Here is a 25260-nt window from a genome sequence, read left to right on the forward strand (position 1 = left end):
TATATTTAAAGTCAGTTAAAATTTATTTAATTCATTAATGAGGGAGTCAATAGGATGGTAAAGCTAATAAAGAGGAATATAAGATAGAAAGAAATATTGATAGGAGTAGAAAAAAAGATTGCTAGAATAAAATTCCTAGCAATACTAGATGCAATGCTTACTTGCCCTACCAGACAATAAACCTGTAATCTTTGAGTAATCTTTCCTACCAGACAGAATTCATTTGTATTGCTATTGGACAAGAATCATTTACCTTGTATATAAGCTTTTCTATAGAGTCTTAACATACACTAATCAGTTTTACATATAATTCAAACAAATGCATATTTCCCTAAAGAGTTAAATAATTCTCGTGTGAGTCTCTTAGACAATATTCGAGTATGGCAATTATAGACATGCATTCATTGTTTTGCCTATCTCTAAGTTTTGGATATTTTTTCTAAAAAGTCCCCCTTGTGATAACAATCTCAAAACATTTTTCTTTATTACCAAAAAAGGCTGGCATTTATCCTGATTTGTTTATACAGGTGTAGCATGAAGTACTAATGAACATAAATAAGCCTCCTGTACTGTGGTTTGCAAATCTAGAGCCATATAGTATTAGTCTACCAAAGTTTAGGAAAGTTTTGTCTATTGAGCATTGTAAGACTGAATTAAGTTGTGATACAATTGTAAATAATAAGGTTCAAGATGAATTATCTTTACTGAAACAATTCAGCATATTCACTGGCACCTAATATTCAGTATTCACTTATCAAATACTTTCTTTTAAATTTCTACCCACAAAGATAATGAGAAACAATTTACCTTCATGGGGCAAGCACAGTAGTGCATATTCACTGTCATACTTATGTCAATGCTACTGTTCTCTATCATAATGTCCACTCCACTGTCAGCTCTATGCCTACTCACTGTTCTCTATCACAATCTAGTCCAGAGGGCATCTAGGACTTTTATTACCTTGCTGTTGCACAAAATATCATGCTAATATATTATATTGATAACGTTATACTAATTTGACTAGATGAGGAGGAAGGAGCAAGCACTCTTGATGTGTTTGTAAGACACATGCACCTTAGGGGAGGTGAATAAACTCTGCTAACATTCCTGTGGTCTTGGGTATATCAGGTTGCCCTTCAAAAGTTAGGGCCAAGTTGCCACACCTGCACTGCCCATCAGGAGGAAAGAGGCAAGATGCTTCGAATGTCCTTGAATTTTTGAGAAAATATATAGCATATGTGGATTTGTTGCTCTGAACTACTAACGGAATGACCTATAAGGCTACCAATGTTACAATAGGCCTAGAACAAGAAAAGGCTTTGTATCAGATTCAGACTGAAGTATAAGACTTTCTACTATTTAGGCCTTACAACTGAGCAGACCCAATATTATTGGAAATATCTATGGCAAGTAAGGGGACTATACTGAGCCTCTGGCAAATGCCAGTATGGAAATCACAGGGTAGACCCCTAGGACTTTGAAATAAAATAGTGCCCTCTTTTGTTTACCACTTTTTTCTATTTGAAAAGCAGCTCCTGGGCCTGCTCCTAGGGCTTAGTAGAGATTCAAAACCTAACTACTAAACTTTAAATGACTATGTGACCTAAAATCTCCATCATGATCTAGGTTTTATGTGATGATCAAAATCATAGAATTAAACACAGGTTGCAATAAATTGTAAAATACAAATGTTTCATACATACAAGATGAGTCCAGGGGGACACTATTGCCTTGGTAGGTGGCTCACACTTCCATTGGACCTGTTCCTAATGCTTTGCTGCAGTTTCTTCAGTTCACATCTAGGACCTCATAGGGAGTTCCATATAGTTAGTTAAGGGGAGAGTAAAAACCATATTCTTGATTCGAAGATGGCTTTTCAAGTTGTGCTAACAACTATGCACAAGTATATGGCTGCTGCTGTATAGCCTTACTTAAGGGATGCCCCTAAAGGCAATGATGAAGGGAATTCTTTCAATAGGCAGATGTTTGGTCAATACATTTGGTTGTTCATTTTAGGTGGGAGGGGATAGTGGTTTAATGAATTCACTAGCTGGTCAAAGTCTTGGGAAAAATAAGATTGGAAAATTGTTGACAAGTTTTTTTTGGGAAGAGATATATGGCTGAACATCTCAGAAAGAGCATATAGGATGAAGATATTTGTATCCCATATAGGATGAAGATATTTGTATCCCATGTAAAAAGGACAGCCACAGATGAAGAAGCTCTCAATAACCAGGTAGATCATATGATCTGCTTTGTGAATGCCAGTCAACTTTCCCTGGTGCTTACTCAATTGACTCATGTAGAAAGTTACCATGGCAGCAGAGATGGAAGGGATATATTAGCTCAACAACATAGATTTTCTTTCCCAAGGATGACTTGGCTATTGCTATTGCTGAGAACTCAACTTGCCCAAAGCAGAGACCAACACTGAGCCTTGATTTGGAGTCATTTACCTTGGCAGGTTAATTACATTGGACTCCTTGCATCATGAAGGGAGCAGCAATATACCCTCAGAAAAATAAGCACATATTCTGAATATGGATATGACTTCCTTTCCCATTATGCTTCTGCCAGCATCTCCATTCATGGATGTATATATACCATGTTATCTTTCATGCTATCACCTCCAACTAAGGAACTCAGTTCATAATAAAGGAACAATGGACTGATATCTGTGGCATTGCCATATGAATAACACTCAGATAGATAGCTGGACTGAGTGGTAGGAGAGTTTTTTGAAGGTGCTATTACAGCACTAGGTGGGAGACAATACCCTACAAGTTTGGGGGTGCTGTTCTACAGGATATGGCATATTCATTATACAATATATCATGCCATATCCCTCATGGAGATAGTGCACAAGTCTGGGAACCAAAGTATGAAGGTGAGAGTGTGTCCTCTTACTAATTTACTTAATATTTCACTTACAGATTTTTATTTCCTGTCTCACAATCGTGGGCTCAGTGGGTTTGAAGATCTTAGTGCCAAGGAATGAATGTTCTCACATGGAAAACAATCATTGTTCTCTTAAACTCCCACCTAAGAATCATTCCTGTTCATTTTCAGTTCCTTGTGCTGCTGAACCAACAACAGGAAGAGAAAAGAGTTCTTATTGGTGGAAGAGGTTGATCTCAGTGACCAAGGGGAAATGGAAGGCCGTTACATCATGGGGGCAAAGAGGACTATATTGGAAATCCAGAGGAGTTGCTGCAGTGGCTTTAGTACTTCTATGACTAGTAATAATGGTCAGTAGCAAATAGTGGCAACCGAGGCAAGACAGGAACTCTAAGGGCTTATGTTATGTGAGAATGAAAGTTTGTTTAGCCCACCAAATGAAAAACAACCTTATAAACTGAGGTTCTAGCAGAGGATAAAGGGATCATGGAAAAGTGAGTGGAAGAAAGAAGCTATGTATACCATTTTATGCCTCATAACCAGCTACTGAAAAAGAGTAGAATTGTATTTCATGTTAATTTATTCTCCCTCTTCCCCTGCTCACTTATAGGAAATGTCTTTGTCAAGCCTAATATTACATTTAGGTTCTAGCTGAAAGGATGACCGAATATCATTATCACTTGATGAGACATAAACCATTTGTGTTTACTCCTGTCGTTGGGGACATGGATTTCTTCAGCCAAGAAGACCAACAATGAATGCTGAGTGGCAAAAGTAAGGGACAGTGCTGGTTATTTTTTGAGTCTTCTTCCAGACACATTCTCCATTCTTTTCTGCCCTGCTGTGCTCTAGGAAGCTGAGTGCTATGGACTGCATCATCTCAACACCCTTGCCATATGACATCTTTTGGGTCCTTCCAATTGAAGGCACTGGTAAGTAGCTCCGAAGACAGGAAAAGAGATATATATTGCTTTTCCTGCTCTCCTCTAGTTGTTATGGCTCTGGTGGAACTGCCTTCTAATGCTCCTGGCAAATGGCCCTCTTCCATGCTCCAAAACCTCTCAAGGCTCCACTATCATGTTCCTGCCTCTGCTTTCCCCCTAGGTGTGGGCTCATTGCTGCTCCCAGTTACAGGGGGCTTCATTCACCTTTGTTGTTCTCATTTCTGCTCATGCTCTGAAAATATCCCTTCATTAAACTCTTTTCAGTTAAAACCTTTTGTGTTGCCATCTGTATCTTGCTGGGACTGACAAAACCTTTTTGAAGAAATTATAAATGTTTACCAAAGGACATAGGAAAAAAAAATCTATTAGGAAGTCAACGGGCTTTTCAAACTCAGCATGTCCAAAACAAAGCTTATTTCCCCATCCCACCCATTGAACCAGCTTCTCTCATAATCTTCCCCATCTCAATTAACTGAGACTCCATCCTTTTAGTTTCTCAAGCCCAAAACCTGTAATTATCTTGGACTCTGTCATTCTCTCAAACCCCTCATCCAACTCATCATCAGCAAATCATGACAAGTCTACCTTTAAAATACATCCAGAATGTAAATGCTTTTCTCACTCCACTTCTATTACCCTGGCCAAGTTATTATTGCATCTCACCTCAAGGTCTTCATGCTCTCCTCCTTGCTGCCTTTCTACAAGTCACAATCCAGCAGGCAGAATGATCCTGTTATAAGGTGAGCCTCATCTTGTGATTCCTATGTCAAAACTTTCCAAAAATCTTCCTATTGGACTAACAGTAAAGGCAAATCCTTTCTAGTGGCCTTCAAGACCCAGTCATTCCTCACCCCTTGACTCTCCAAACTTATCTGCTACTCCTTTCTTCCTGCTCAGTCCACTCCAGCCACATCAGCATTCTTGCTGTCCCCTGAACACAACAGTCATTTCCCTGCCTAAGAGAGAATGAATAAGACACTAAACAGTTTCTAAAATGAGTGGAATATATCTTTCTCTCTGATATAGAAAGAAGTTTATGCTATATTATTAATTTTAAAAAGGTAAGGTACAGAAGATGACTCCATTTATATATAAGATAAAAGCTATAATATATTGGCTTTCCTTCTCCACCTTTCAAGGCACTCAAGTTCCCTCATCATGTGTGCATGGACTCAATGAAGCCGTCTTAGTAGGATTTACAGGGGTTATTGGTGGGAACTAAACTCCTTTTGTGAAAAGAATGCATGTGCAGAGGGTGTGGGCCAGGGTGTTGGGCACTACTGAGTTTGAATCCTGGCTCTCTCTTATGAGATTTTGAGCATATCATTTAATGAGTCTCAGTTCATCATCCAAAATGCCTCCTGAGGTTCTTGTAGGAATCGAATGGTTAATGTATGGCAAGTTTTTGGCACAATCCCCATCACAGATTTGATGTTCAGTAAAAATTTGCTCCTATCCCTGGCTCCTCCCCTCCTAGTCCAGCCAGGAAATCTTCTTCATCACCCTCTCTCTTCCTTCCCATGGTCTTGAGTCCTTGTTTGACTTTTGCTTCTGAGTGGAGGGAAGGCTAGAGCTGAGCCAACCTGATGAAGCTGGATCAGGGGTTCAGATTCTAGGAGCCCAGGTCTGCATTGGATAAGAGAAGAGAAATGGGTTCCTCTGGACCCAAGTCAAAAATATCTGGAGACCAACAATTCTGGGGAAATTCAGAGGCAGGAAGTGAAAAAAGATGTGATAGAACAACAAACTTCACCCTTAGACCTTTCTGGTCCTGCTCCCTCTGACACAAGCTCAGGGTGTTTGGGGCAGGTGATCTGGGCTCCCAGGTGTCCAAAGGGTGATCCAGAAGGGCAGGTATGGCTCAGGGTGAGCATGTAGATTCCTCTTTCCATGGGAAAGGATAGAGCTGGAGGATGGCCCCCTGAAGTGTGAAGCCCAGAGGTTCAGATTGCCAGAGTTTGAGGACAACCCTGCTCTAAAATATGGTGTCTCTCTTTATATACCTGAAGGGTTTCTGGTGTCATGTCTCCACTGGGCTGTGTCTCTGGGGTCCTGGTTTTGCTCCTTCCTATGATTTTGGCTGTTGATATTGAAACTCAAACTTTTGTAATTTGAAAAGTCTTTTCTCTCCTCCACCAAATGACTCTTACAAATTTTGAATCACCTTGGCTTTGAGAAAGTTGCTTCTGTTATGGATTTTGAAAATCTATTCAGATATCCAGTTGAATCTTTTTTCATGGCTTATGTGCATATCTGCTCCCAACTCAGGGCAGAGAGTATGGAGAGCAGTCGCTGTGCCTGAGTGGTGGGCAGGAAGTGGTTACACCGAGGTTTGATTCTGAGGACCTTATCTGCTGTAAATATTATTATTGTATACTTTTCATGTAATATCATTCTGTACTCAGATTTTCTAAATTGTATAAAGTGTATTTTTAATTAAAAACAAATGAAAGATGACATTACAAATATCTAATTAGAAATTTTTACCAACTTGTACAAGCTCTCCAAGTTTGGAATGAGTGAGTCAAGGTCACACTGTAACTGTCACTCCTACAACAAAGACAAAATCAAGCAATCCCAGCTTGGTTGGGTGTGGCAGTGTCACAGGTACCACAAAAGGGAGGCTGTCACAGCTCTGAATGCTAGGGGTGGTTGGGTTAGATGAGGATATGCAATTGGTAACAGGTTTTGAATATTAAAATATCAATATCCAGAAAGGGGGGAAGGACTAGGAGGAAGCATAACTAATCTGGCACATCAGGAGGTCTGCAAATTGAACAAAAAAGTGTTATTTAAAAGCTACATTTTCACTTATGGACATGGACTGTAGACTAGTGGTTACCAGAGGATAGAGGGTGGGGGAAGAGGGGGAAAGTAGATGGGGTAAAGGGGGTCAAATATAGGGGCGTAGAGGGAGAATGAAGTGGGTAAGGGGGATCAAATATATGGTAGCTGAAGTAAACACACAAAACATACAAATGTCAATTTATAATGTACACCTGAAAATTATATAATTGTAGTAACCAATGTTACCCCAATAAACTTAATTTAAAAATAATAATAATGAAAAGAAAAAAATAAAACACACACACGCAAAATAAATAAAAGCTACATTTTCACAAATTAAAACGACCACCACTACTCTGAATTTTCTTCTGTCTGGCAAGAATACATTTTAAAAGAAAACAGTTTTTTAATTTTAGGAAACTTCTCATGCTGGCTCTCTAATTATGCAAACAAAAAATTATGCAAAAAAATTTATGCTCCCTTATTCAAAATTATACCAGGCCTTTTTCTGAAAAAATGACTTCGTTTCAAAGGAGATAAAATGGCTCTTGGGTGATCATATACCCCCAGCAGTACCTGTGAATGTGACCTTTTTTGGAAATAGAGTGGTTGCAAATGTAATTAGTTGAGGTCAAATTAAAGTAGGGTGGGCCTTTACTCCAATATTACTTGTGTCCACATAAGGAGAGAGGAGACAGAGACACACGGAAGACAAAGCCATGTGACCATGGAGGCAGAGACTAGAGTGCTGTAGCTGCAAACCAAGGAATATCAAGAATTGCCCACAAACCACAAGAAGCTAGAAAGATGCAAGGAAGGATTCTCTCCTACAGGTTTCAAATAGAGCATAGCCTTTTGATTTCAGAGTTCTAGCTTCCAGAACTGTGAGACAATGCATTTCTGTTGTTTTTGTGGAATTCTGTTAAGGCAGCCCTAGGAAACCAATAGGTGATTCAAGGGCAAGCAAGTGGCTGAAGGCTTGAGATAGATTGGAAAGGGGAGCTGAAACCTTAAGAGTCTCTTTATTTACTTCACCATCAGCTTTACTCCTCTTTCTCACTGCAGACCATCATTCTCTGCTCTTTGGCCAACACCCTCTGTGGTCATTTTCAACTCCTTCCTATGCAGGTCTGGGGCTCCTTAACCCCTTCACTACCAAGGGCTGAATTATGATTGATTCAAACCTATGAGAGAACACCAGCTCTCTTTTGTTGGTACGGATTTAGGGGTAGACATGTGACTCAGTATTGGCCAATGACACCTGCTGGAGCTTCTGCGACAGATTTTCATCCCTCATGAAAAATGAAAGATGTCTAAATGAGGAACCCTCCTATTGTCTTCTTGCTGTGGATGTTTCCTTGTTGAGAATATGATGTTTGGGGCAGTGGCAGCTGTCTCACGACTATGAAAGGAAAGCCAAGAGTATAGAGTCTATTAAACTGCTATAATGCACTGTGAATGTTCTATGACCACTTGGGGGAATGCAGAGAGGTGGGTGTTTAGTGGACCCAGTACTGGCTTAATGCTATGCACTGAGTACAGGGCTCTGCATCCTGCTTCTCATCTGGAATAAAAATATACACTTTTAAAAAAATAATTAATTTTTTATGGTGACATTGGTTAATGAAATCCAAAATACACTTCTTTTAGAGTTAATCTACTTGTAGTTTCGGGAGGAAAGGACAAGAATCTGAACAGAATCTGAAGAAAAATATATGAATCATTGGCTAGAAAGGAAGACAAATGCATCTAGTCATGCCCCTAGAATTATTAGAATTTGAAATGTCAAAGTGAGTCATAGCTGGTCATGTTTTATAAGTGAAAAAGCAATCCCATTGTGTATTATTCACGTGGTGCACAATTACTTTGTGGGGGTGGATGGGAACAGTCTTATTGCCATTTGATAGAATGGATTCAGAATGAGAAAGAAAATCATTAAATAAAGCAAGATAAGCAGTGCACAACCCTCATGACACCATCAGTTTTCCACTGGTTGATTTGAGAATAAGGGGCAAAACACTATCCCTTCTACACACATAAGCATAGACACTACTATAAAAAATTAGCCAATTCAGAAGTTAGCACATAAACTCTCCAGTTTCATACCTTGACCATGGTGAACTGCAACTACAGATAAAATAATTTTGTCCTAAAAGATCATAAGGAACAGAATGCTTACATAAACTAGACTGCCTTAGACATCTGTAAGAAATTATATAGATGGCAGATGCAAAAAGCTAAAAAACAGTTTGTTCCCTTTTGTCAGCAAAACTGTTTGTTGAGCTATGTTCTGCTGAAGTCCTCATTGGGTTCTGTTGATCCAGCAGATAGACATGAGTGAATGAGAAGTAACCTTGTTTACATTACATTCCCCTGCCATCTGACCATGCACATTAATCCTGAGATCTTTACCAGTTCACTGAGCACCAATTGGAGCCAATCCTGAGATGATGGTAGGTTTATTCTCAACATAAGGGGCTGGGACTAACTCCCTCTTGCCTTTGCTGTCCTCATTCCACCACTGCTCTTCAGGCTTTTCCTGGATTCTCGAGTGTCTTCTTTCTTAAAGGCAAGATCTACATCATACTCATTAAAGTCAAAGAGGGCTTGGGTCACACATCCTCTGGTTCTTTCTGCCTGAGAATTGCCCCAATTCCTTGCCTGGCCCGGGAAGCTTGTTCTATCAACATTGTAGCATCCAAATGGTACATTTTGTAGAATTCCAATAAAGTAGGTGATTAATCAAATTTCTGATTTTCTGTTTGTATTTCTGAAGGGACTCAACCTAGCTACTCTGCTCTTCCAAGTAGAAGTTGCCCACCATGTTAATCTCCACACCAGTGTTCTGAGACACTATTGTCATGTGCATCCCCACCAGCACCAACAGCCCCACCAACCCCAGCAGCCCAGCAGTCCCACCAACCTCACCAGCTTCAGCACTTAGTGAGCAGCAAACCAGCTCAGGTCTCAGCCTCACTATTGTGCCTGAAACAGTGGCAACAGCTATGGGCACACTTCACTGGAAACCTCTCTAGTTCTTTTGATAGTTTCTTTTTTTTATTTATTAGCTTTTTTCAAATTCCCTTCTACCTACTAGATATAATGATTTTGTATTTTCCCAATAATTCCAACATCTAAACTCCACACAGTTTTATTTTGCTCTTTGCTATTTCTGCTGACTCTCATTCCTAATATCTCATTTTCTTTTGTGTTTTGTGATTTTATTTTTATACTATAAGCTCTTAGTTTTTGGAACTTTGTCTCCCAAAATTCTTTCGGGTCTGGTCTGGTGGTATATTCTTCCAGAGAGGATTGGTATTTGCTTCTGCTAGGTGCCTGAGGTCCTTCCAAGCTGAAACTACTTTAAATATATCACTTAGCTGTACATTTCTTAGACCTCAAATGATATGTGTATTTGTGCCCTGATCCTGCTTTTAAAGGCAGGCTGTGGTTATAAATTTTTATGAGAATCCTCTTTTCTCTGGAAGACCAGTGTCTTTCTTGTCCTTTATGTGGTCCTTCTTGAGGCTGCCATTGCACTCTAACTCTCCACCTCATGTGGGCCCAAGCCTTCATTGCTTGCTACAGAGGCATTCAGTTTGAAACAGTTTGAAACTCCAGTAGCTCTTTGGGTGGCTATCTGCTTTAGCCTTTGCTTACATCTCTGGATTCATGCTTTAGCTATAAGAATCTTCTTACTTTCTTTCTAGCTAAGCCACTAATTTAAAAAGAATTTTTTTTTAATCCAGCACTTTTAAGTATTTTATAGTGGGAGTTTAGCTTTCCTATTGCTAGGAAAAGAACTTAAAGCTACTGTTCTACATTTATATATCTTGTATCTAGCCACCTTGCCAAATTTTCTTATTAATTCTGATAATTTTTTATACTAGAGCCTCTTGTGTCTTCTAGGTATTCATTCCTATCAATATGTACTTCCTTTTTTATACTTGCTAGAACCTCTGGGCATTGTTGGGCAAAAATGGTGGTAATGGGTATCCTTGCTTTTTAATGAAATAGATTTAATGATTTTCTCTTTAGGATATTTGCCTTTTTTGAGAAACAGCCTTTATTAAATTTAAGAAGTTTCCTTATATTTCTATTTTAGATTTTTTAAAATTAGAAAATGACTGCTAAAGTGCATCCAATCCCTCCTCAGATTTTACTGGTGTGATGTTTCACCCAGATTTTAGCCATGCCATGCCTATTCACGCTTCCGTCATTTACTTTTCAAGTGGGCTGAAGCTGAGGATACAAGAGAGAGAGCTCTAAAGATGTGGTTTTCAGGCTGGATTCAAATGATAAAGGGCCTTGTGCTCCTGGCTAAGGAGTCTGGAGTTTGTCTTAAGGGCAGTGGAAAGCCTTTGTGGATAGATCAGATTTGAATTTTGAAAAAAAAAATTACTCCGCTGCAATGAAGAGAATGGATTTCTGGGACCAGCTGGAGGCAGGGAGATCAGTTAGGATGTGAGTATGCTCATCTAGATTGGGGAGGAGAGAAATGCATTTATTTATTTATTGCTGTTATATTGATGCCCACTTCATGCCAGACATTATGTCTGGTCCTTTATACAGAGTGTAGGTGTTTCTTCATGCTCCTTATATGTATGTGTGGTGGAAGAAGAAGTTTGTAGTAAAAATCAGAGGGAACAAATCACATTAATAGTAACAAACAAGAAGTACCCACCAGAGTTCCAAGATTGGGCCCCTTCCAAGTAATCTTTGGTTTTCCAACCTCTCCAAGTCCTTTCAGGCACTAATGGTGAATTCACAGATGGCTTAACAAAAAACTCTTGGTGTCCTATGCAACACTGATTCTTTTTTCTCCTTCCTTACTAACATTAAATGGTGTTTAGGAATCCATCCTACTCCATACAGTCATGTGCTTCAGGTGAGTCTGGCTCCAGCCCAGTCCCAGAGGTAGGACCTGTTGAGAGTATACCCTTTGTCAGTGGCTAGTTGTGGACACAGGATATAAATCTGACCATGGGTGAAGGGTTATCTCCTGGGGGCCATAGGCAAAGATTTCCTTACTGCTAAGGGGAACACACTGAAAGAGATGTGCTCATTTTCTTCTGCATTGTTATACCTGAATGACATATCTGAAACTGCTACAGCCATGTTGCAACCTTCAGAGGAAAAAAGCTAACACACTGAGGTGACGGATTGTAAACATAGGAAGAAACTGATTCCTCAATGATGTTGTTGGGTCTTCCTACCTCTAGTCTTATTGATATGTGAGATAATATACTTTGTAATTGTTCAAGCCAAGTTGTTACTTGCAGCCAGCAGCATTACAACTAATAGACATGGTTTTTTATTTATAGCATACACTGCTTCTGCATTCCCAAAGGGCTTGTGATGTGCCACCAACATGATTTTTCTTTCTTTCTGGGACTGATATTACTATAAACTGCCATCCACTGACCTTTTAAGGCACTGCCACTTCTCATCGCCATTCTCAATACTGAATGGCATCGTGGTATGTTGGACCCATAACCCAAAGACAAAGATGAAAATGAGAGCGACCCTCAGATATTGGAGAGGTAACAGGTAGAGTCAAGGAGATGTATGTACGATGGTCAGCAGAGCCAGAGGCTATTCAAGAGTAGAGCAAGTCAGTGCCAAAATGGGTAATTAGATTTGGGAGGAGTTAGGAAGATAGCTTCCTTAATAAAACCAAACTGGATAGCTTGCTTAATAAAACCAAACTGGATAGCTTTCTTAATAAAACCAAACTAGAAACTCCATGAGTTAGCTCAGGCAGGAGAAGCCCAAAAACTAGACAGCAACTCTCTTGGAGCCCTTTTTGCTCTGCCTCCATCCTGAAGGCCCAAGTGTACACAGGTCCTCTCATGGCTAAACACTCTTCTTAGGTTCACCAGCCCAGGTGAACACTTAAACACGTAAGCAAACACTCAAGGATCAAAAGCTCTTCTGTTTGTTTATTTATTTAGACAAACAAACCCTTAAATAGTGTTTACTTCTTGACAGGAATTGTCCTAAACACTTAACAAATATTAACTCATTTAATCCTCATAACAACCCTAAGAAGTTGTGCTGATAGTAACAAAGTGCTATCATCATCATCATCATAACCTTTTTATCCTCAGAAGTAGGTGCTATTGTATCATCATCTGTTTTATGGATAAGGGAACTATTGCACAAATAGATTAAGTAATTTGTTTTAAGTCATAAAGCTGATAAGTGGCAAAGCCAGAATTCGAACCCAGGCAGCCTGGTTCCAGGGTCAGTGTTCCTACCACTATGCTATATTACTTTTAATATTGAGGGTATTAAAATACACTCATATTTCACACTAAATGTAATATTTTTGCTGTTAAGATTTTTGAAAAGATTTTCTGTTTCAGAACTATCAGCAAGGAACTCATCGAATCTATGATTGATTGGCTCTGATTTCTTGGCAATTATCATGAATATATAGGAAATTCTGGGAAGTGAGAAAAATTAACTTGCAAATTGTTTTGAATGTAATGAAATTTCGGGAACATGAAATTTAACAAAGAAGTTGATTGACTAAGATTATGTTTTGCAGACATTTATTTAAATATTTAAACATTCATTAGTTTAGATTTTTATAGTTTCCTTTTTGTATTTTGGAGTCAATTAACTTTTTCAGGTCTGTAACATTTCTATAAGCACTCAGAAAGCTTTAACCCTAGGTGCTGTGTAATCAGGGAATAAATCAGCTCTCCTCAAGGACAACAGGAAAATGAATCCAGAAACACAAGCCACTTAAGAACAGTCAAGCTTTATGTACTATGGAGCTCGGGCTTTGATCTTACCCCAACTTGCTGCTCACTTCTCTCAGCTCTCACTGGCCACTGTCCTGGAACATCTCCCAGATCCCTGGGTCCAGGAGGGGTAAACTCATAACCCATAAATCAGGACGCCTATCCGAGGCAGCCAATTGACCAGATGCCCAAGGCCTTGCCCTTATCTCTCGTAGGCTTACTCAGTTGTGACTTCCCTCCAGGCCAGACTCTGCTCCCACACTCTTTATAAACTTGGTATTAAAACAAACATGGTTTAAAACAAACATGTTTTAAACTAGGATCCGTCCCATTGCAAGAAATTCTTGGTTATGAATCAAGAAAAAGAGATATGACTAGAGCTTGAGACAGAGATGGTTAAAGCTGGGAAAAGCTGTTTGTCTGAATAAGATAGAGGGAAGGAACCCTTAGGAAGAGAGGCTATCCACTACTTAAAATGCTTTGAAGGTAGGGGAGAGGTAGGGAGAAGTCTTTGCAAAGGAAATGACATTGAAATGTAGGCAGGGGCAAGACAATTCGAGGCAGACAAGAGGAGCTCTGTTCAGAAGGGCACTGAAAGGAAAAGGCCTACCTTGTACATAGACAAGACGAGATTTGTGTGGTATCAGTGGCAAAAGTCACAGCTTCTCAAGTTCACACACCCTCCCAGTGGTTTCAAGATCTTCCCAGGGCTCGGTCAGTCACCACCCCACTCCTCCCAGTGTCCACACAGGGATTTCTTCCTTGGGAAAAGATTACACATATTAGATCTCCAGAATGTCTAATTTACATTTCTACAGTTGCAAGAAAACCTGTTATCTGACTCGCTGTCTCCTTCCACCTTGGCTTCTGGTCCTGGTTGACACTATTCAGCTGGGAAGCAGATTCTGGCCATTCAGGGCCACTGCAACCTTAGGGCAGATCTGGGGGTTGTCAACAGAGTCCCCTAAGAGGCTGGGCCCTTTAAATCAGATGTGAGGTTTCAGGATGGGGCTGGGAAGGCAGACAATAGGCCCAGAAAATTCAGAGATAGCTGAAAGTTTGGGTACTGCAGAAGGGAAACAATAGATATTACCCCTTGCCTTTCCGGTGTGACTCTACCTCTCAAATCAAGACTTGAGGAGCGCAGGGAACTGGAATAGAGAGTGAATCGAAGTAGAGATGAAAGGGTGACAACATGTGGCCAGAAATTGAGTGGAAATGAAATGGAAGTGAACTCCATTTGTAGAGACCCTACCATGCGCCTAGAGTTGAGCTGGTCCTTTTTAAGCCTTATTTCACTGAAGTCTCACCAACAGTCTAGATGCCTAGAAAATGTCGTAGTTAAAAATCAAGAACTATGCTTTTAACAATTTACCACATGCAAGTTGCTTTTGTAGGATGCATGCACACTGCTACCTCAATTCAAATCCCATTTCCATCCTGACAACTTGCTTTTAGTGTATGTTTTAGGCTGCCTTGCACCTGAAAATTTTCCTTTGAGAAATTCCTATATTATTATTATTATTCCGCTTTATTGAGGTGTGATTGACATGTTCCACCCTATTATTTTTGACGAGAGGCAGAACCCATCTTCCTGTAGACATCGAAAACACCAGGTGCTCTCTTTCCTTCTTTCACTCTTCCAGATAGAATGAAAGAACATGACCAGGGTTCAGGTGGTCAGGAATACTGATCCTTAAATTGGATTTAGAGCTAGTGGTGAAGGAAGCAGAGAAGTTTCTGAGCTTCAGCAGTTTCCAGGCCCTGTGGGCACAGAGGGCCAGTAGTGACATCTAGTGTCTGATGGTGACAGCAGTGGCTTTAGTAACCCACTTAGAAGCCCAAGATCAGCTGGGCCAAACACCAGAAAGTCTCATATTTTTGCATACCTCAAATAGAGCCATATTTCTTGTGGGTAATGCCATCTATCCTTGTCTTTCCCCTTCCTTCCCATGCGCCTTCTACAGAGGGAGCCTCCAGTGGGTGTGCCCAAGGAATAGCTGGGCTCAGTTCAGGGCTTCCCAAAGGTTGCAGACCCCTGAGGCTCCCAAAACCTCCCACAGCGGTTCCCATGTGAAAACTCCAGAGCAGTTTCAGAGTTCACAAACAAACATACTTCCAGATCCTGTGGTCCCCAAAACAAATCATGTACAGACCTTGACCCTCTCTTTTGATGTCCCTAAAGACCTGACCTGGCTCAGTATCTACTTCTGGGGCTTTCTCCACGTGGGCAAGCATTACCAGTTTGGTCCATCAGCAACCCGTTCTTGTAATACTGCCACAACCTGTGGAGCACCAGTCTCTGAGTCCACTCATGCAATGAGTCCCTCGTTCAGTGTTTCTCTCATTCAATCATTCGTCATTTGCATTTGGCACCTTTGGATGTAAAAGATCCAGAAATCAATAATGTAAATTTCCACCTCCAGGAGCTATATGGGGGTGGGGGGAAGAAGACAAAAATGGATGATTTCACCAGTCTGAGAAGTGCTCTGATGAGGATTAATTAAGCAAAAGAGGAGGCATCTAATGCAAATTATGAGTTGGTGTGGTCAGGATGACTTCCTAGAGGAGACCCTGCTGCACCATCAGTGGAGAAGACTTGGGGAGAAAACCTAAATAATTTATCTGGTGATATAAAGCACTATTTTTCTATGAAAGTATGCATTAGAGATTATGAAGTAGAATGAAGTAGGATGCAAAATTCTACATGAATTTTCAATATAAAACAAGATATTTCAAAGAAATTTCCTGGACACAAAATGTGTATAACCTCAGACTCTCCAGATCCCTCTGACTGTGATATGAGTTTCTTTCCTCTGTGTTCAGCTTCCAACATTAGTCAATATTAGTGAATGTTAATTAGGGAATCAGTCTCTGGGAAAACATTTAAACTCCTTCAAGACTTTTCATAGTGGGACCCTCTGCCCCAGCAGCTTTGTCCTGCATTGTCCTACACGCTCTCTGTTCTCCACACAGTAGCTACTTACAGATCCTCGAACAATAAACGATATGCCAAGCTGGTTCATGCCTTTGTGATTTCTCCACAAGCTGCTCCCTTTGCCTGGAATGCCCTTGCCCACATATCCATCTGGCAAACTCCTACTCATCATTCAAGACCCAGCTCAAAGGGCTCCTTTTCTGTGAAGCCTTCCCAACAGGCCCGAGCAGAATGAGTCAGTTCCTCCCATACACCACTCTTTGGTGTCTGTGTCCTCCTCTTTGGTTGAGATTTCTCTATTTCACTTTTTCTCTAATTTGATTATGGGAGCTTGGAGAGGAGAGACTGTGTTATTTATATCTGTATCCCTAGCCCTAAGCATAGCATCTGGCATGGTAGGTGTCTATATTTTGTGGAAAGGAGCAAATGACAAAACTTATTTTAACTCCTTTCTTCTCTTTTGTTTTTAGAGTCCAGATAGGGAGATCAACATTTTCTTATAAACTTTGGAAAATGGTAAGAAAAATACTCACCACATAGGGAAAAAAAAATCTCATTTAACCTTTTCGTAGACATTCATATCTTCTAACCCGTATAGTTCTACTGAGAACTCTGCAGATCAGTGTGGTTCTTTGACCTCGAGGCACTAGTAGACGTAGTCAGGTGGTGAAAGCACAGTGGTGCTAAAACCAGTGACACCACTTTCTAAGGGTGTACACAGCAGGACCTTAAACCTTCGTGGACTCCTGTACCCTACCCAGGACATTTCATGCAGAGGGTATGACATATGCAAAAATTCAGGAGTGAGAAAGACAGGCATGTCCATTGAGCAGGTGAGACACTGGCTGATGGTAGAGTGTATAAAAGAAGGAAGGGAAATGGAATGGAAAAATATTCTGAGTCTACTTTTGGTTGTAAAAGGCCTTATACCCAAAGTATAGAGAAATTTGATTTTTTTTTTCCTCCTATAGGCAGTAGAGAGCCATCAAAGGTCAGGCTGTGTTCATTAGGTTTACAGTTTCACTACTTAAGAAGCTGGGTTTTTTAGTTGCAGAAACTTCTCAACAATTAGGAAACACTGCCATCATGTGGCTTTTGGGTGATGCATGCTCCAAACTATACATTGTTGAATTTTCTATGATTTTGTTTAATAATTAAACCAAAGAACACATCTCTTGATTCAAATAGCTGAAGTAAAATAATGGTAATCTTAATCCTTAAGGATACCTTTTTATAAACACTTTCAAGAAATCAATACCTGGGTTCAATTCTCGGATTTCTTACTTTGTTTTTAAAATTTTAATCTCTAAGTCTTTAGTGATTCTGATCACAAGGATCCTTTCCATTCCCAGTAACCCCTATCTTAGAATTATAAACTGTCTTGGAAAAGGCTCTGCCGTTTCCAGGCCAGTTTGGTATCAAACTGTCTCCAAGCCATCTCCCTCCACTGTGGCAGATTCTATTTCAGTCCTAGGTCTTCTTGTACGATCTTCTTGTTCTCCTTGTATGGTCCCGCAGTTGGACAGACCCAAATTCAAATATTTCCACCATTTTTTTAGCTGGGCGATTTGGGCAATTCACCTAACCTCTGGAAGCTTCAGTTACTTCATCTCTAAAATGAGGGCAACACCATCTTCACAGGGTTATTGTGAGGATGAAAAGATGCAATGTATAAAGAGCGCCTGGCACATCACGGCCCCGCATAATAAGGAAATCCTCTTCTTTCCCCTGAGTCCTTGCCAGCATATTATTGTTGAGCACGAAACGAGCACTCTGTGGAGGTCTGTGATTTGATATCCAAGATTTACCTGGTCTTCCAGCAATGGTTCCTGAAAACAAAACTACTCATCCCCTCAGGTCTTGGGGTACCACCCCTATTTCAGTGCGTTGCCTACGGACCTTGTGCTTGCTGAGGACTGCTATCCACACGGCTCCTCGGTGCGCTGCAGGCGGCAGGTGCGTAGGCCTGGGTGGGGCGGGTGGCATTCATTTCTCGCCCGCTCCCTTTTCCCGGGTGTGTGTGTGTGTAATTTAATGCCTGTGGAACTCTGCTTCTGGCCTCAACCTCAGCTCGGTGGATTGGCTGTTTCAGCTCGCCCCCGCCCTCCGTACCACAGTGTCCCAGGTGGTTCAGGTCCCTGCGGAGACCTCTGTTTACAGAGAGAGCTGGTCCAACTTAGGCTCCATCTCTGCACTCGCTCCCCTCTGGGGCCCTGCCCTCCCGGGAAGAGGGGAGAAACCCGGCTGAGCCATTCCTCGCCCTTTCCCTCCTCACACCGCCCGGAGAGGTCGGGTAAGGGGTTAGGGTTATGTGGGGGAGGGGGGTCCCAGGTCAAGGGTATCAGCTGTCAGTCCTTTCGGGTACCTCATGTGGACACGGGAGTTTTATCCCTAGACCCAGCTCCTGCTCCCTCTGCCCCCACCCTATAGTGCTCAGGGTGATGTGCCCTTCCTGAGCAAGTAGCCAGATCTCAGTGATGCCAGGTTCCTAGAGGAGGCACAGACATGGAGACTTCATTCACAGGTGTTCCCCCTCCCTCAGACGGCGATGACTCCCAAGCCGGACGGACCCCCGGACGGGGGCTGGGGCTGGGTGGTGGCGGCTGCAGCCTTCGCAGTGAATGGGCTCTCCTACGGGCTGTTACGTTCTCTGGGCCTTGCCCTCCCTGACTTCGCGGAGCATTTTGATCGAACCGCTCAGGACACTGCGTGGGTCAGCGCTTTGGCCCTAGCCGTGCAGCAGGCAGCGAGTGAGGGAGGCCCCAAGGTGGGGGTGGGGGGAAGGAACGGGGGTGGAGGGACTGTGAGTTTAGTGATGGGGACCCACCTGATTAACAGATAACCTGAGAAAGGGCAATGGGTGGAACCAAGTTCTAGAAGAGTGGGTCATGAGGTTAAGGCAAGCAACTATTAGGCTGGGGGAGGAATTCTAGGCAAGGCAAACAGCCAAAGAGAAGTGCTGGGGTGAGTTTCGGGGCCCAGGGCCGCGTCTTCCGTTTATTCCGCTTCCTTTTAGGCCCAGTGGGCAGCGCCCTGAGCACCCGCTGGGGGGCGCGCCCCGTAGTGATGGTTGGAGGCATCCTCACCTCGCTCGGCTTCGTCTTCTCGGCTTTCGCCCGCAGTCTGCTGCACCTCTACCTTGGCCTTGGCGTCCTTGCTGGTGAGGGAAGAGGCTACCTGGGTTTTTAAGGGGTGATGGTGAAAATAGGAGCTTGTTGGGTACTGGATGGAGTCCAACTGGGCAGGGGCCTCCTCCTGGAGAAGGGCTGGGGTTGCTGCGCAGGCATCCCCACTCCTCACCCGGTCTTATCCATTCACAGGCTCCGGCTGGGCCCTGGTCTTCGCGCCTGCGCTCGGGACTCTCTCGCGTTACTTCTCCCGCCGTCGAGTCTTGGCCGTGGGCCTGGCGCTCACCGGCAACGGGGCCTCCTCGCTGCTCCTGGCGCCCGCCTTGCAACTCCTCCTGGATACTTTCGGTTGGCGGGGGGCCCTGCTCCTCCTTGGCGCCATTACTCTCCACCTCACCCCTTGTGGTGCTCTGCTGCGACCTCTGACGCTTCCTGGCGACCCTCCGGTTCCACCCCGCGGACCCCTAGCTGCCCTTGGCCTGGGTCTCTTCACACGCCGGGCCTTTTTAGTTTTTGCTCTGGGCACTGCCCTTGTGGGGGGCGGGTACTTCGTCCCCTATGTTCACTTGGCCCCTCACGCCTTAGACCGGGGCCTGGGTGGGTACAGGGCAGCGCTGGTGGTGGCAGTGGCTGCGGTGGCGGATGCGGGCGCCCGGCTGGTCTGTGGGTGGCTGGCAGACCAGGGCTGGGTGCCCCTCCCGCGGCTGCTGGCAGTGTTTGGGGCTCTGACTGGGCTGGCGCTGCTGGCTGTGGGGTTGGTGCCAGTAGTGGGGGACAAGGAGGGCTGGGGGGGCTCCCTGCTGGCCACGGCTGGGGCCTACGGGCTGAGCGCCGGCAGTTACGCCCCTCTGGTTTTCGGTGTACTCCCCGGGCTAGTGGGCATTGGAGGTGTTGTACAGGCCACAGGGCTGGTGATGATGCTGATGAGCCTCGGAGGGCTTCTGGGCCCCCCGCTGTCAGGTAAGGGCCTGAGCCAGCAGGTCCCCTTGCCACCATCCTCTGCCCCTAGGGTCTGAGCTCTCTAAATTCCTTTCCCTTTCCTCCCAGGCTTCCTAAGGGATGAGACTGGAGACTTCACTGCCTCCTTCCTCGTGTGTGGCTCTTTGGTCTTCTCTGGCAGCTTCATCTACATGGGGTTGCCTGGGGCATTGCCCTCCTGTCATCCAACTTCAAGTCCAGCCACTCCTCCCCCTGAGAGGGGGGAGCTGCTCCAGGTTCCTCAGGTTGCCCAACTCTCTCCAGGGGGCCCTCAGTCCATTCTGGACACCACTTGTTGACCATTTTCTTTTGGTGTGAGCCCCTCCCCTAATAAAGAATTTCTGGTTTTCCTGCAAGCTCTAATTGTTAGCCAACCTAGAATGCTGAAAACATTCTACTTAAGGTATTCAAAAAGGCTGGTTAAAAGAAACAGGATCTCACTAAGCCCTGGGGGAGGGGAGGGGTATCTGTCCAGCCAGTCCATTTCTCTTCAGCCAAGTTGTTACCATTGTAACAGGGAATCTTTGAGAAGTTGTCTGCTTGTCAACTGTAGTTTGCATGAGGGGGAGGAGGACTCATGGGTGCTACTTGCCCCATCCTCATTTCCCTTACTTAAAACTCTTTCTTAAATCTCAATGTCCTTCTACTGGCCTGAGGTAAATACAAGAATCCTAGACCCAGACTTCAGCTCTCTCGGCTTTAGCTCCGTCTTTCAAACTATCCACCACACACACACACACACACACATACACTGTATCCCCACCGTTCTCTTAATTTCTTTTCTAAGTTACAGGGGATAGAGGGAAAGAGGAAGATCAGTGGGCAAGTGGGAGCAACCGTGGTCCAGAGAGCAGAGTACAGGGTTAAAATGCACAAGGTCACCAGAGCTCTTGGAGACCTCCCCTCCACCTCCCAGCCACGACCCCATCCAGCCAACCCAAGCATACAGGCCCCAGCTCTTTCTGAGTTTCTAATTATTATCTAGTTTTCTTATTCAGTTTTATCTCAAAACGGGCATCCCTCTTTCCCAAACATCTGTCTTCAAAGAAACTTAGTGGGTAACACCAGGGATCACCTGTAAAACATAATAAGTCTCTTGGCCTTTGATTTTCACAGTTGATTCACAGCTCAGTGGAGCAGGCTGAACTCCTGGATCCTGCAGAAAAGGTTGGGGAGCAAAGAAGAGATAGAAGTCCTCAACAAAATACAAAGGGTTGGTATACACATCGCAGGAGCCCTGGGCCTGCTGTGGCAGAAGATAGATCAAGAATAGATTAAGGCACTGTGGTTCTATGGGCATCAAGATGGGGCAGGAGGAAAAGACCTAGAGCTGCCAACCTCTGGCTTTCTGGGTCTGACAGCCCCTTATTGAACTCAGTCCTCTCCTGGCCCTTCCTTGGGCAGGGGGACTTTGATATCCAGTGCCTCTGTTACAAAGTCCTGGGGCTTGGAGGTAGGAGCTGGGAAGCAGACGTGGGGCAGATTGATGAGGACTCCACTCCCTGCAAGAAGGAAGGCTCCAGCCACCACAAAAGAAGCTGTGTAGTTGCCTGTCACATCCCGGAGGTAGCCTATGTCCAAGAGAGAAAAAGAATACACATGAGTGATCTGTTTCCTGGGACTGATGACTCAGACACATTTTTGGGTGGAAGGAAGAAAATAATCCTTAATCCATCAGCTTGGAAGAGTTAGAACTGCCAAGGTAAGACTGAATGAGCTTAAGAACTCTCATTTCCCAAGGGGCTTCAAAAGGTAATTTCAGTCGCCTTCCCACCTTCAGAAAAGACTTCCAAACCAGCCAGTGAGGATTTGGGGAATCCAGATCAAGTCAGGTAACCTCTGCCTTTTTTTCTGGCAACTGTGGCCTTCCCTTCTATACCTTTGGTTAATGGTTAAGAGGCAAATGTTAAGGCCTGAAGGTTCTGGCATCTGGAGGCTGGAGAACTTTGGCCAGATAGCTCAGATACTTGGGCTATCTTTCCTAGTGGGCCAAGGGAAAGGGCAGACAGTGACATCCTATGTCCGGCCAAGTCCAGCTAGTCCTCTGAAAAACCCAAGCTGCAGGCACCCTGCCAAGGGTTTCAAATAGTTCCTTTTAGTCTTTCCACAGCCCCATGGACCCACTTCAGGCTTCCTATGATTGGCTATACAAGCTGTATAGTATACAGTACCAGAGCACAACATTTATATTCACTATAATGTGAATAGTCCCCTGCCTGAATGGTATGACATGGCAGCCCCGGCCACCCAGAAACCCCATTCCCCTTACCTGACAGAGGAGCCCCCAGCAGTCCCCCGATGCTCTCTACCATCTGCACCAGTCCCAGGCCACAGTATATCCTTCCAGTCCCCACCAGTTCAGGCAGCACGGAGAAGGCCACTGGGGTCAGGGCTCCTGATGTGAAGCCATAGGCCACGGCCAGAGTCACCAGGGCTGTGGGAGCCCGAGCCACGGGGAACAGGGCCAGTGACACCCCAGTCACGGTAGTCCAGAGTATCAAGAGTCGTGCCACAGGCCCTGGGACTGTGTCCCCTAGCCACCCAGAAACCACACGCCCCACAAGGTCAGAAATAGCAGCTACTGAGAGTACAAAGGCAGCAGGCAATGGATCCCAATTCAGGTCTTGGAGATGGGCCACGAGGTGCACGTAGGGAATGAAGTAGCCAGTGTTGATCAGGGTAAGGGCAACAGTATAACAGAGGAAGGGTCCATGATGGAGGAGGGAGATGAGTTGGGCCCCAGGGCCACCCATGGCAGGGTCCTCAGTCAGAGAAAGTGGACGGAGGAGAGCACCGCAGGCCACCAGGTGGAGGGAGAGAGCAGACACCAGCAGTAGGGCCCCCCGCCAGGCATAGCGGTTGAGCAGCCATTGGAAGAATGGGGCAAAGGCAACGGAGAGGCTCACGCCCGTCAGCGCCAGGCCTGTGGCCAGAGACCGCCGGCGAGAGAAGTAACGGGACAGGCAGGCCAGAGTTGGAGTGAAGGTCAAGGCCCAGCCACAGCCTGTCAAAAAGGAAGAAATGGGGGTTGGGGGACTCTTAGGAAGTCAGGGGATCCAGTAATCCCAACGCTGTCCAACAGCAGAAGGTAGCACAGACCTGGGTTACAATCCTAGCTTTGATACTTTCTAGCTGTATGACCTTGTGTATTTTACCTAATATCCCAGCCTCAATCTCCTCATGTGCAAAATGGGGGTAATATACTTTATGGGACTATGGAGGTTTGGAGAAAATGTTTGTAAAGTAACTAGCACAGAATTTTGAGTCAGACCTGGGCTCTACCATTTCTGGCTATGTGATCTTCATTTGCCAAGTTGCATATGCTTCTAAAGACTTGCTTCATCTGTAAACAGGATAATATCTATTTCACAGCCATGGTTGCTGACACAGCTTTATAGTATGGAATTCTTCCTTTTACCCTCCAGTCCCACTAGCCCTGGGCTTGCATATTCTGGACTTATCATCTCTGGATTTCCTAATTGCCCCACATGTTTAGATTGTCGAGAGGGCAAAGACTTAGGCATTTGACTTTTCTGCCTGTGCCCAGGGTCTCACCTGAGAGCAGCCCAATACTCAGGTATAGGTGGGTCAAGGAGGTAGCAAAGGAGGCGAGCAGCATTCCCAGAGCAGCCAGGACTCCACCAGCCATGACCACGGGCCTGGGCCCGAACTTCGTGCTCAGGGCACTGCCCACTGGGCCTGCGGAAGAGGAAGAGGTACTGTGAGGGGATTTCAGGCGTCCTTTTCCAGCACCCTCCCATCCCTACCCTTCCCCTTTTCTGTCCCCACATCCCCTCCTCCTGCCGAGAGTTGCAGGACACCGAACCCAGGCGCAGCACTCACTTCCAAACTGCTGCACCGCGATTCCTATGGAGGCGATCCAGGACACGCGCGCTGCTTGCTCCTCAAACGCCGCCACAAACTCCACGAAGAAGACGCCGAAGGACCGGAGCACCCCGAACACCAGCGCCGACTGGAAGAACGCTGAGAGCACCACCATCCATCCCCAGCCCCCGTCGGGGGGCTCGGCCCTAAGCGCCATCTGGGAGGAACAGAGCTGTCGCCACCAAGAACCCCCCTGGTAGCTGGGCTCAGAAATCACTACCTCTGTCCAGCCAGCCAGGCAGCCAGCCAGCCAGCCGGACGGCTTGGGGCTGCTCAGGGGAGGAAAGGGTGGTAGAGAAGGTACTGACGAGTGCTTCAAAGCTGCAGAGAGGCTGCGTGAGGCGCCTGCGCCTTTCTCCTAGCGGGGCGATATTGGTGGAGAGAACAGGTGGGTGGGTGCTTGCCCCGGCGATTAGCGCCCGGGGGCGTGGCTCCGCTGGCCGCTGGCTGAGAATCTAGTTTGGGGTGGGACAGATGGTAGCGTGGGTTCACATTGCGTAGAGGATCCAGGGGGAGGCACTGGGTTTGGGCCACACCCTTGAGGCACGCCGTTCTCCGTATGGATTATTTTTTTTATCATTGCAAGTGTCAGCACCTGGCGTGCTGGGCGAACATCCCCCCAGCTCGCCAATGAGGACGCGGGACTACTGAACAGGGGCGGAGCCAGAAGAGCACGGCGGGGTTTAGAGTATTGTTCTGGACCCGAGCCTTGAGTGGGGAGCATGCGTAAAGAGGGAACTTTAGGAGGCGGATTAGGTGGACACCACGTGACGCAGGGACCTACGAAGAGGCTGCTTCCGCCTCCTGTTCACCTAGCCCGCCAGTTCGTCCAGATTTCAGTACCAAGACCCGCACATAAGAAGTACATGGGGGTTGGTGGCGGGTAAACTGGTTCAAGAGAGGAAAACATTCATTTGCTTAAATAGGAGCCGAGGAGTTGCAAGGTCAGG

General features: G+C 44.7%; 3 protein-coding genes across 3 annotated transcripts in view; 1 reads left to right on the plus strand and 2 right to left on the minus strand.

The window, feature by feature from the left end:
• The window catches only part of LOC105291976 (C-type lectin domain containing 10A), a 22483-nt gene extending 6492 nt beyond the window's left edge, over nt 1–15991 (minus strand). Inside the window, exons 1-2 of the mRNA XM_023530360.1 lie at nt 15623–15991; nt 13992–14142 (exon numbers count right to left, since the gene is read on the minus strand). Of these exons, the coding sequence (XP_023386128.1) occupies nt 13992–14000 (9 nt within the window). The 5' untranslated portion in view covers nt 14001–14142; nt 15623–15991. The remainder of the gene's footprint in view (nt 1–13991; nt 14143–15622) is intronic.
• Nucleotides 15992–18796: 2805 nt separating this feature from the next.
• Nucleotides 18797–21171, plus strand: SLC16A11 (solute carrier family 16 member 11). The gene is given in 5 exon segments (XM_011359676.2): nt 18797–18845; nt 18848–19069; nt 19336–19479; nt 19640–20407; nt 20495–21171. Coding segments are annotated over 5 exon segments (1413 nt in total). The 3' UTR covers nt 20725–21171.
• A 211-nt stretch (nt 21172–21382) lies between these two features.
• Nucleotides 21383–24898, minus strand: SLC16A13 (solute carrier family 16 member 13). The gene is made up of 4 exons (XM_011359677.2): nt 24269–24898; nt 23981–24124; nt 22695–23429; nt 21383–21996 (listed from the first exon to the last, which is right to left on the minus strand). The coding sequence occupies exons 1-4, from the start codon at nt 24465–24467 to the stop codon at nt 21800–21802; spliced, it is 1275 nt and encodes a 424-aa protein (XP_011357979.1). The 5' UTR covers nt 24468–24898; the 3' UTR covers nt 21383–21799.
• Between the last annotated feature and the right edge of the window lie 362 nt (nt 24899–25260).

The sequence above is a fragment of the Pteropus vampyrus genome, unplaced genomic scaffold (assembly GCF_000151845.1).
Source record: "Pteropus vampyrus isolate Shadow unplaced genomic scaffold, Pvam_2.0 Scaffold50, whole genome shotgun sequence".
Taxonomy (NCBI): domain Eukaryota; kingdom Metazoa; phylum Chordata; class Mammalia; order Chiroptera; family Pteropodidae; genus Pteropus; species Pteropus vampyrus.

Bases quoted from the DNA above. Each gene is read 5' to 3' on its own strand.
- SLC16A13 (XM_011359677.2), bottom strand. From the start codon at position 24,467: ATGGCGCTTAGGGCCGAGCCCCCCGACGGGGGCTGGGGATGGATGGTG. The intron at 24,125-24,268 runs GTGAGTGCTGCG...CCTCTTCCGCAG, and splicing joins CGCGGTGCAGCAGTTTGGAA to GCCCAGTGGGCAGTGCCCTG. The intron at 23,430-23,980 runs GTGAGACCCTGG...CCTTTTTGACAG, and splicing joins GAGTATTGGGCTGCTCTCAG to GCTGTGGCTGGGCCTTGACC.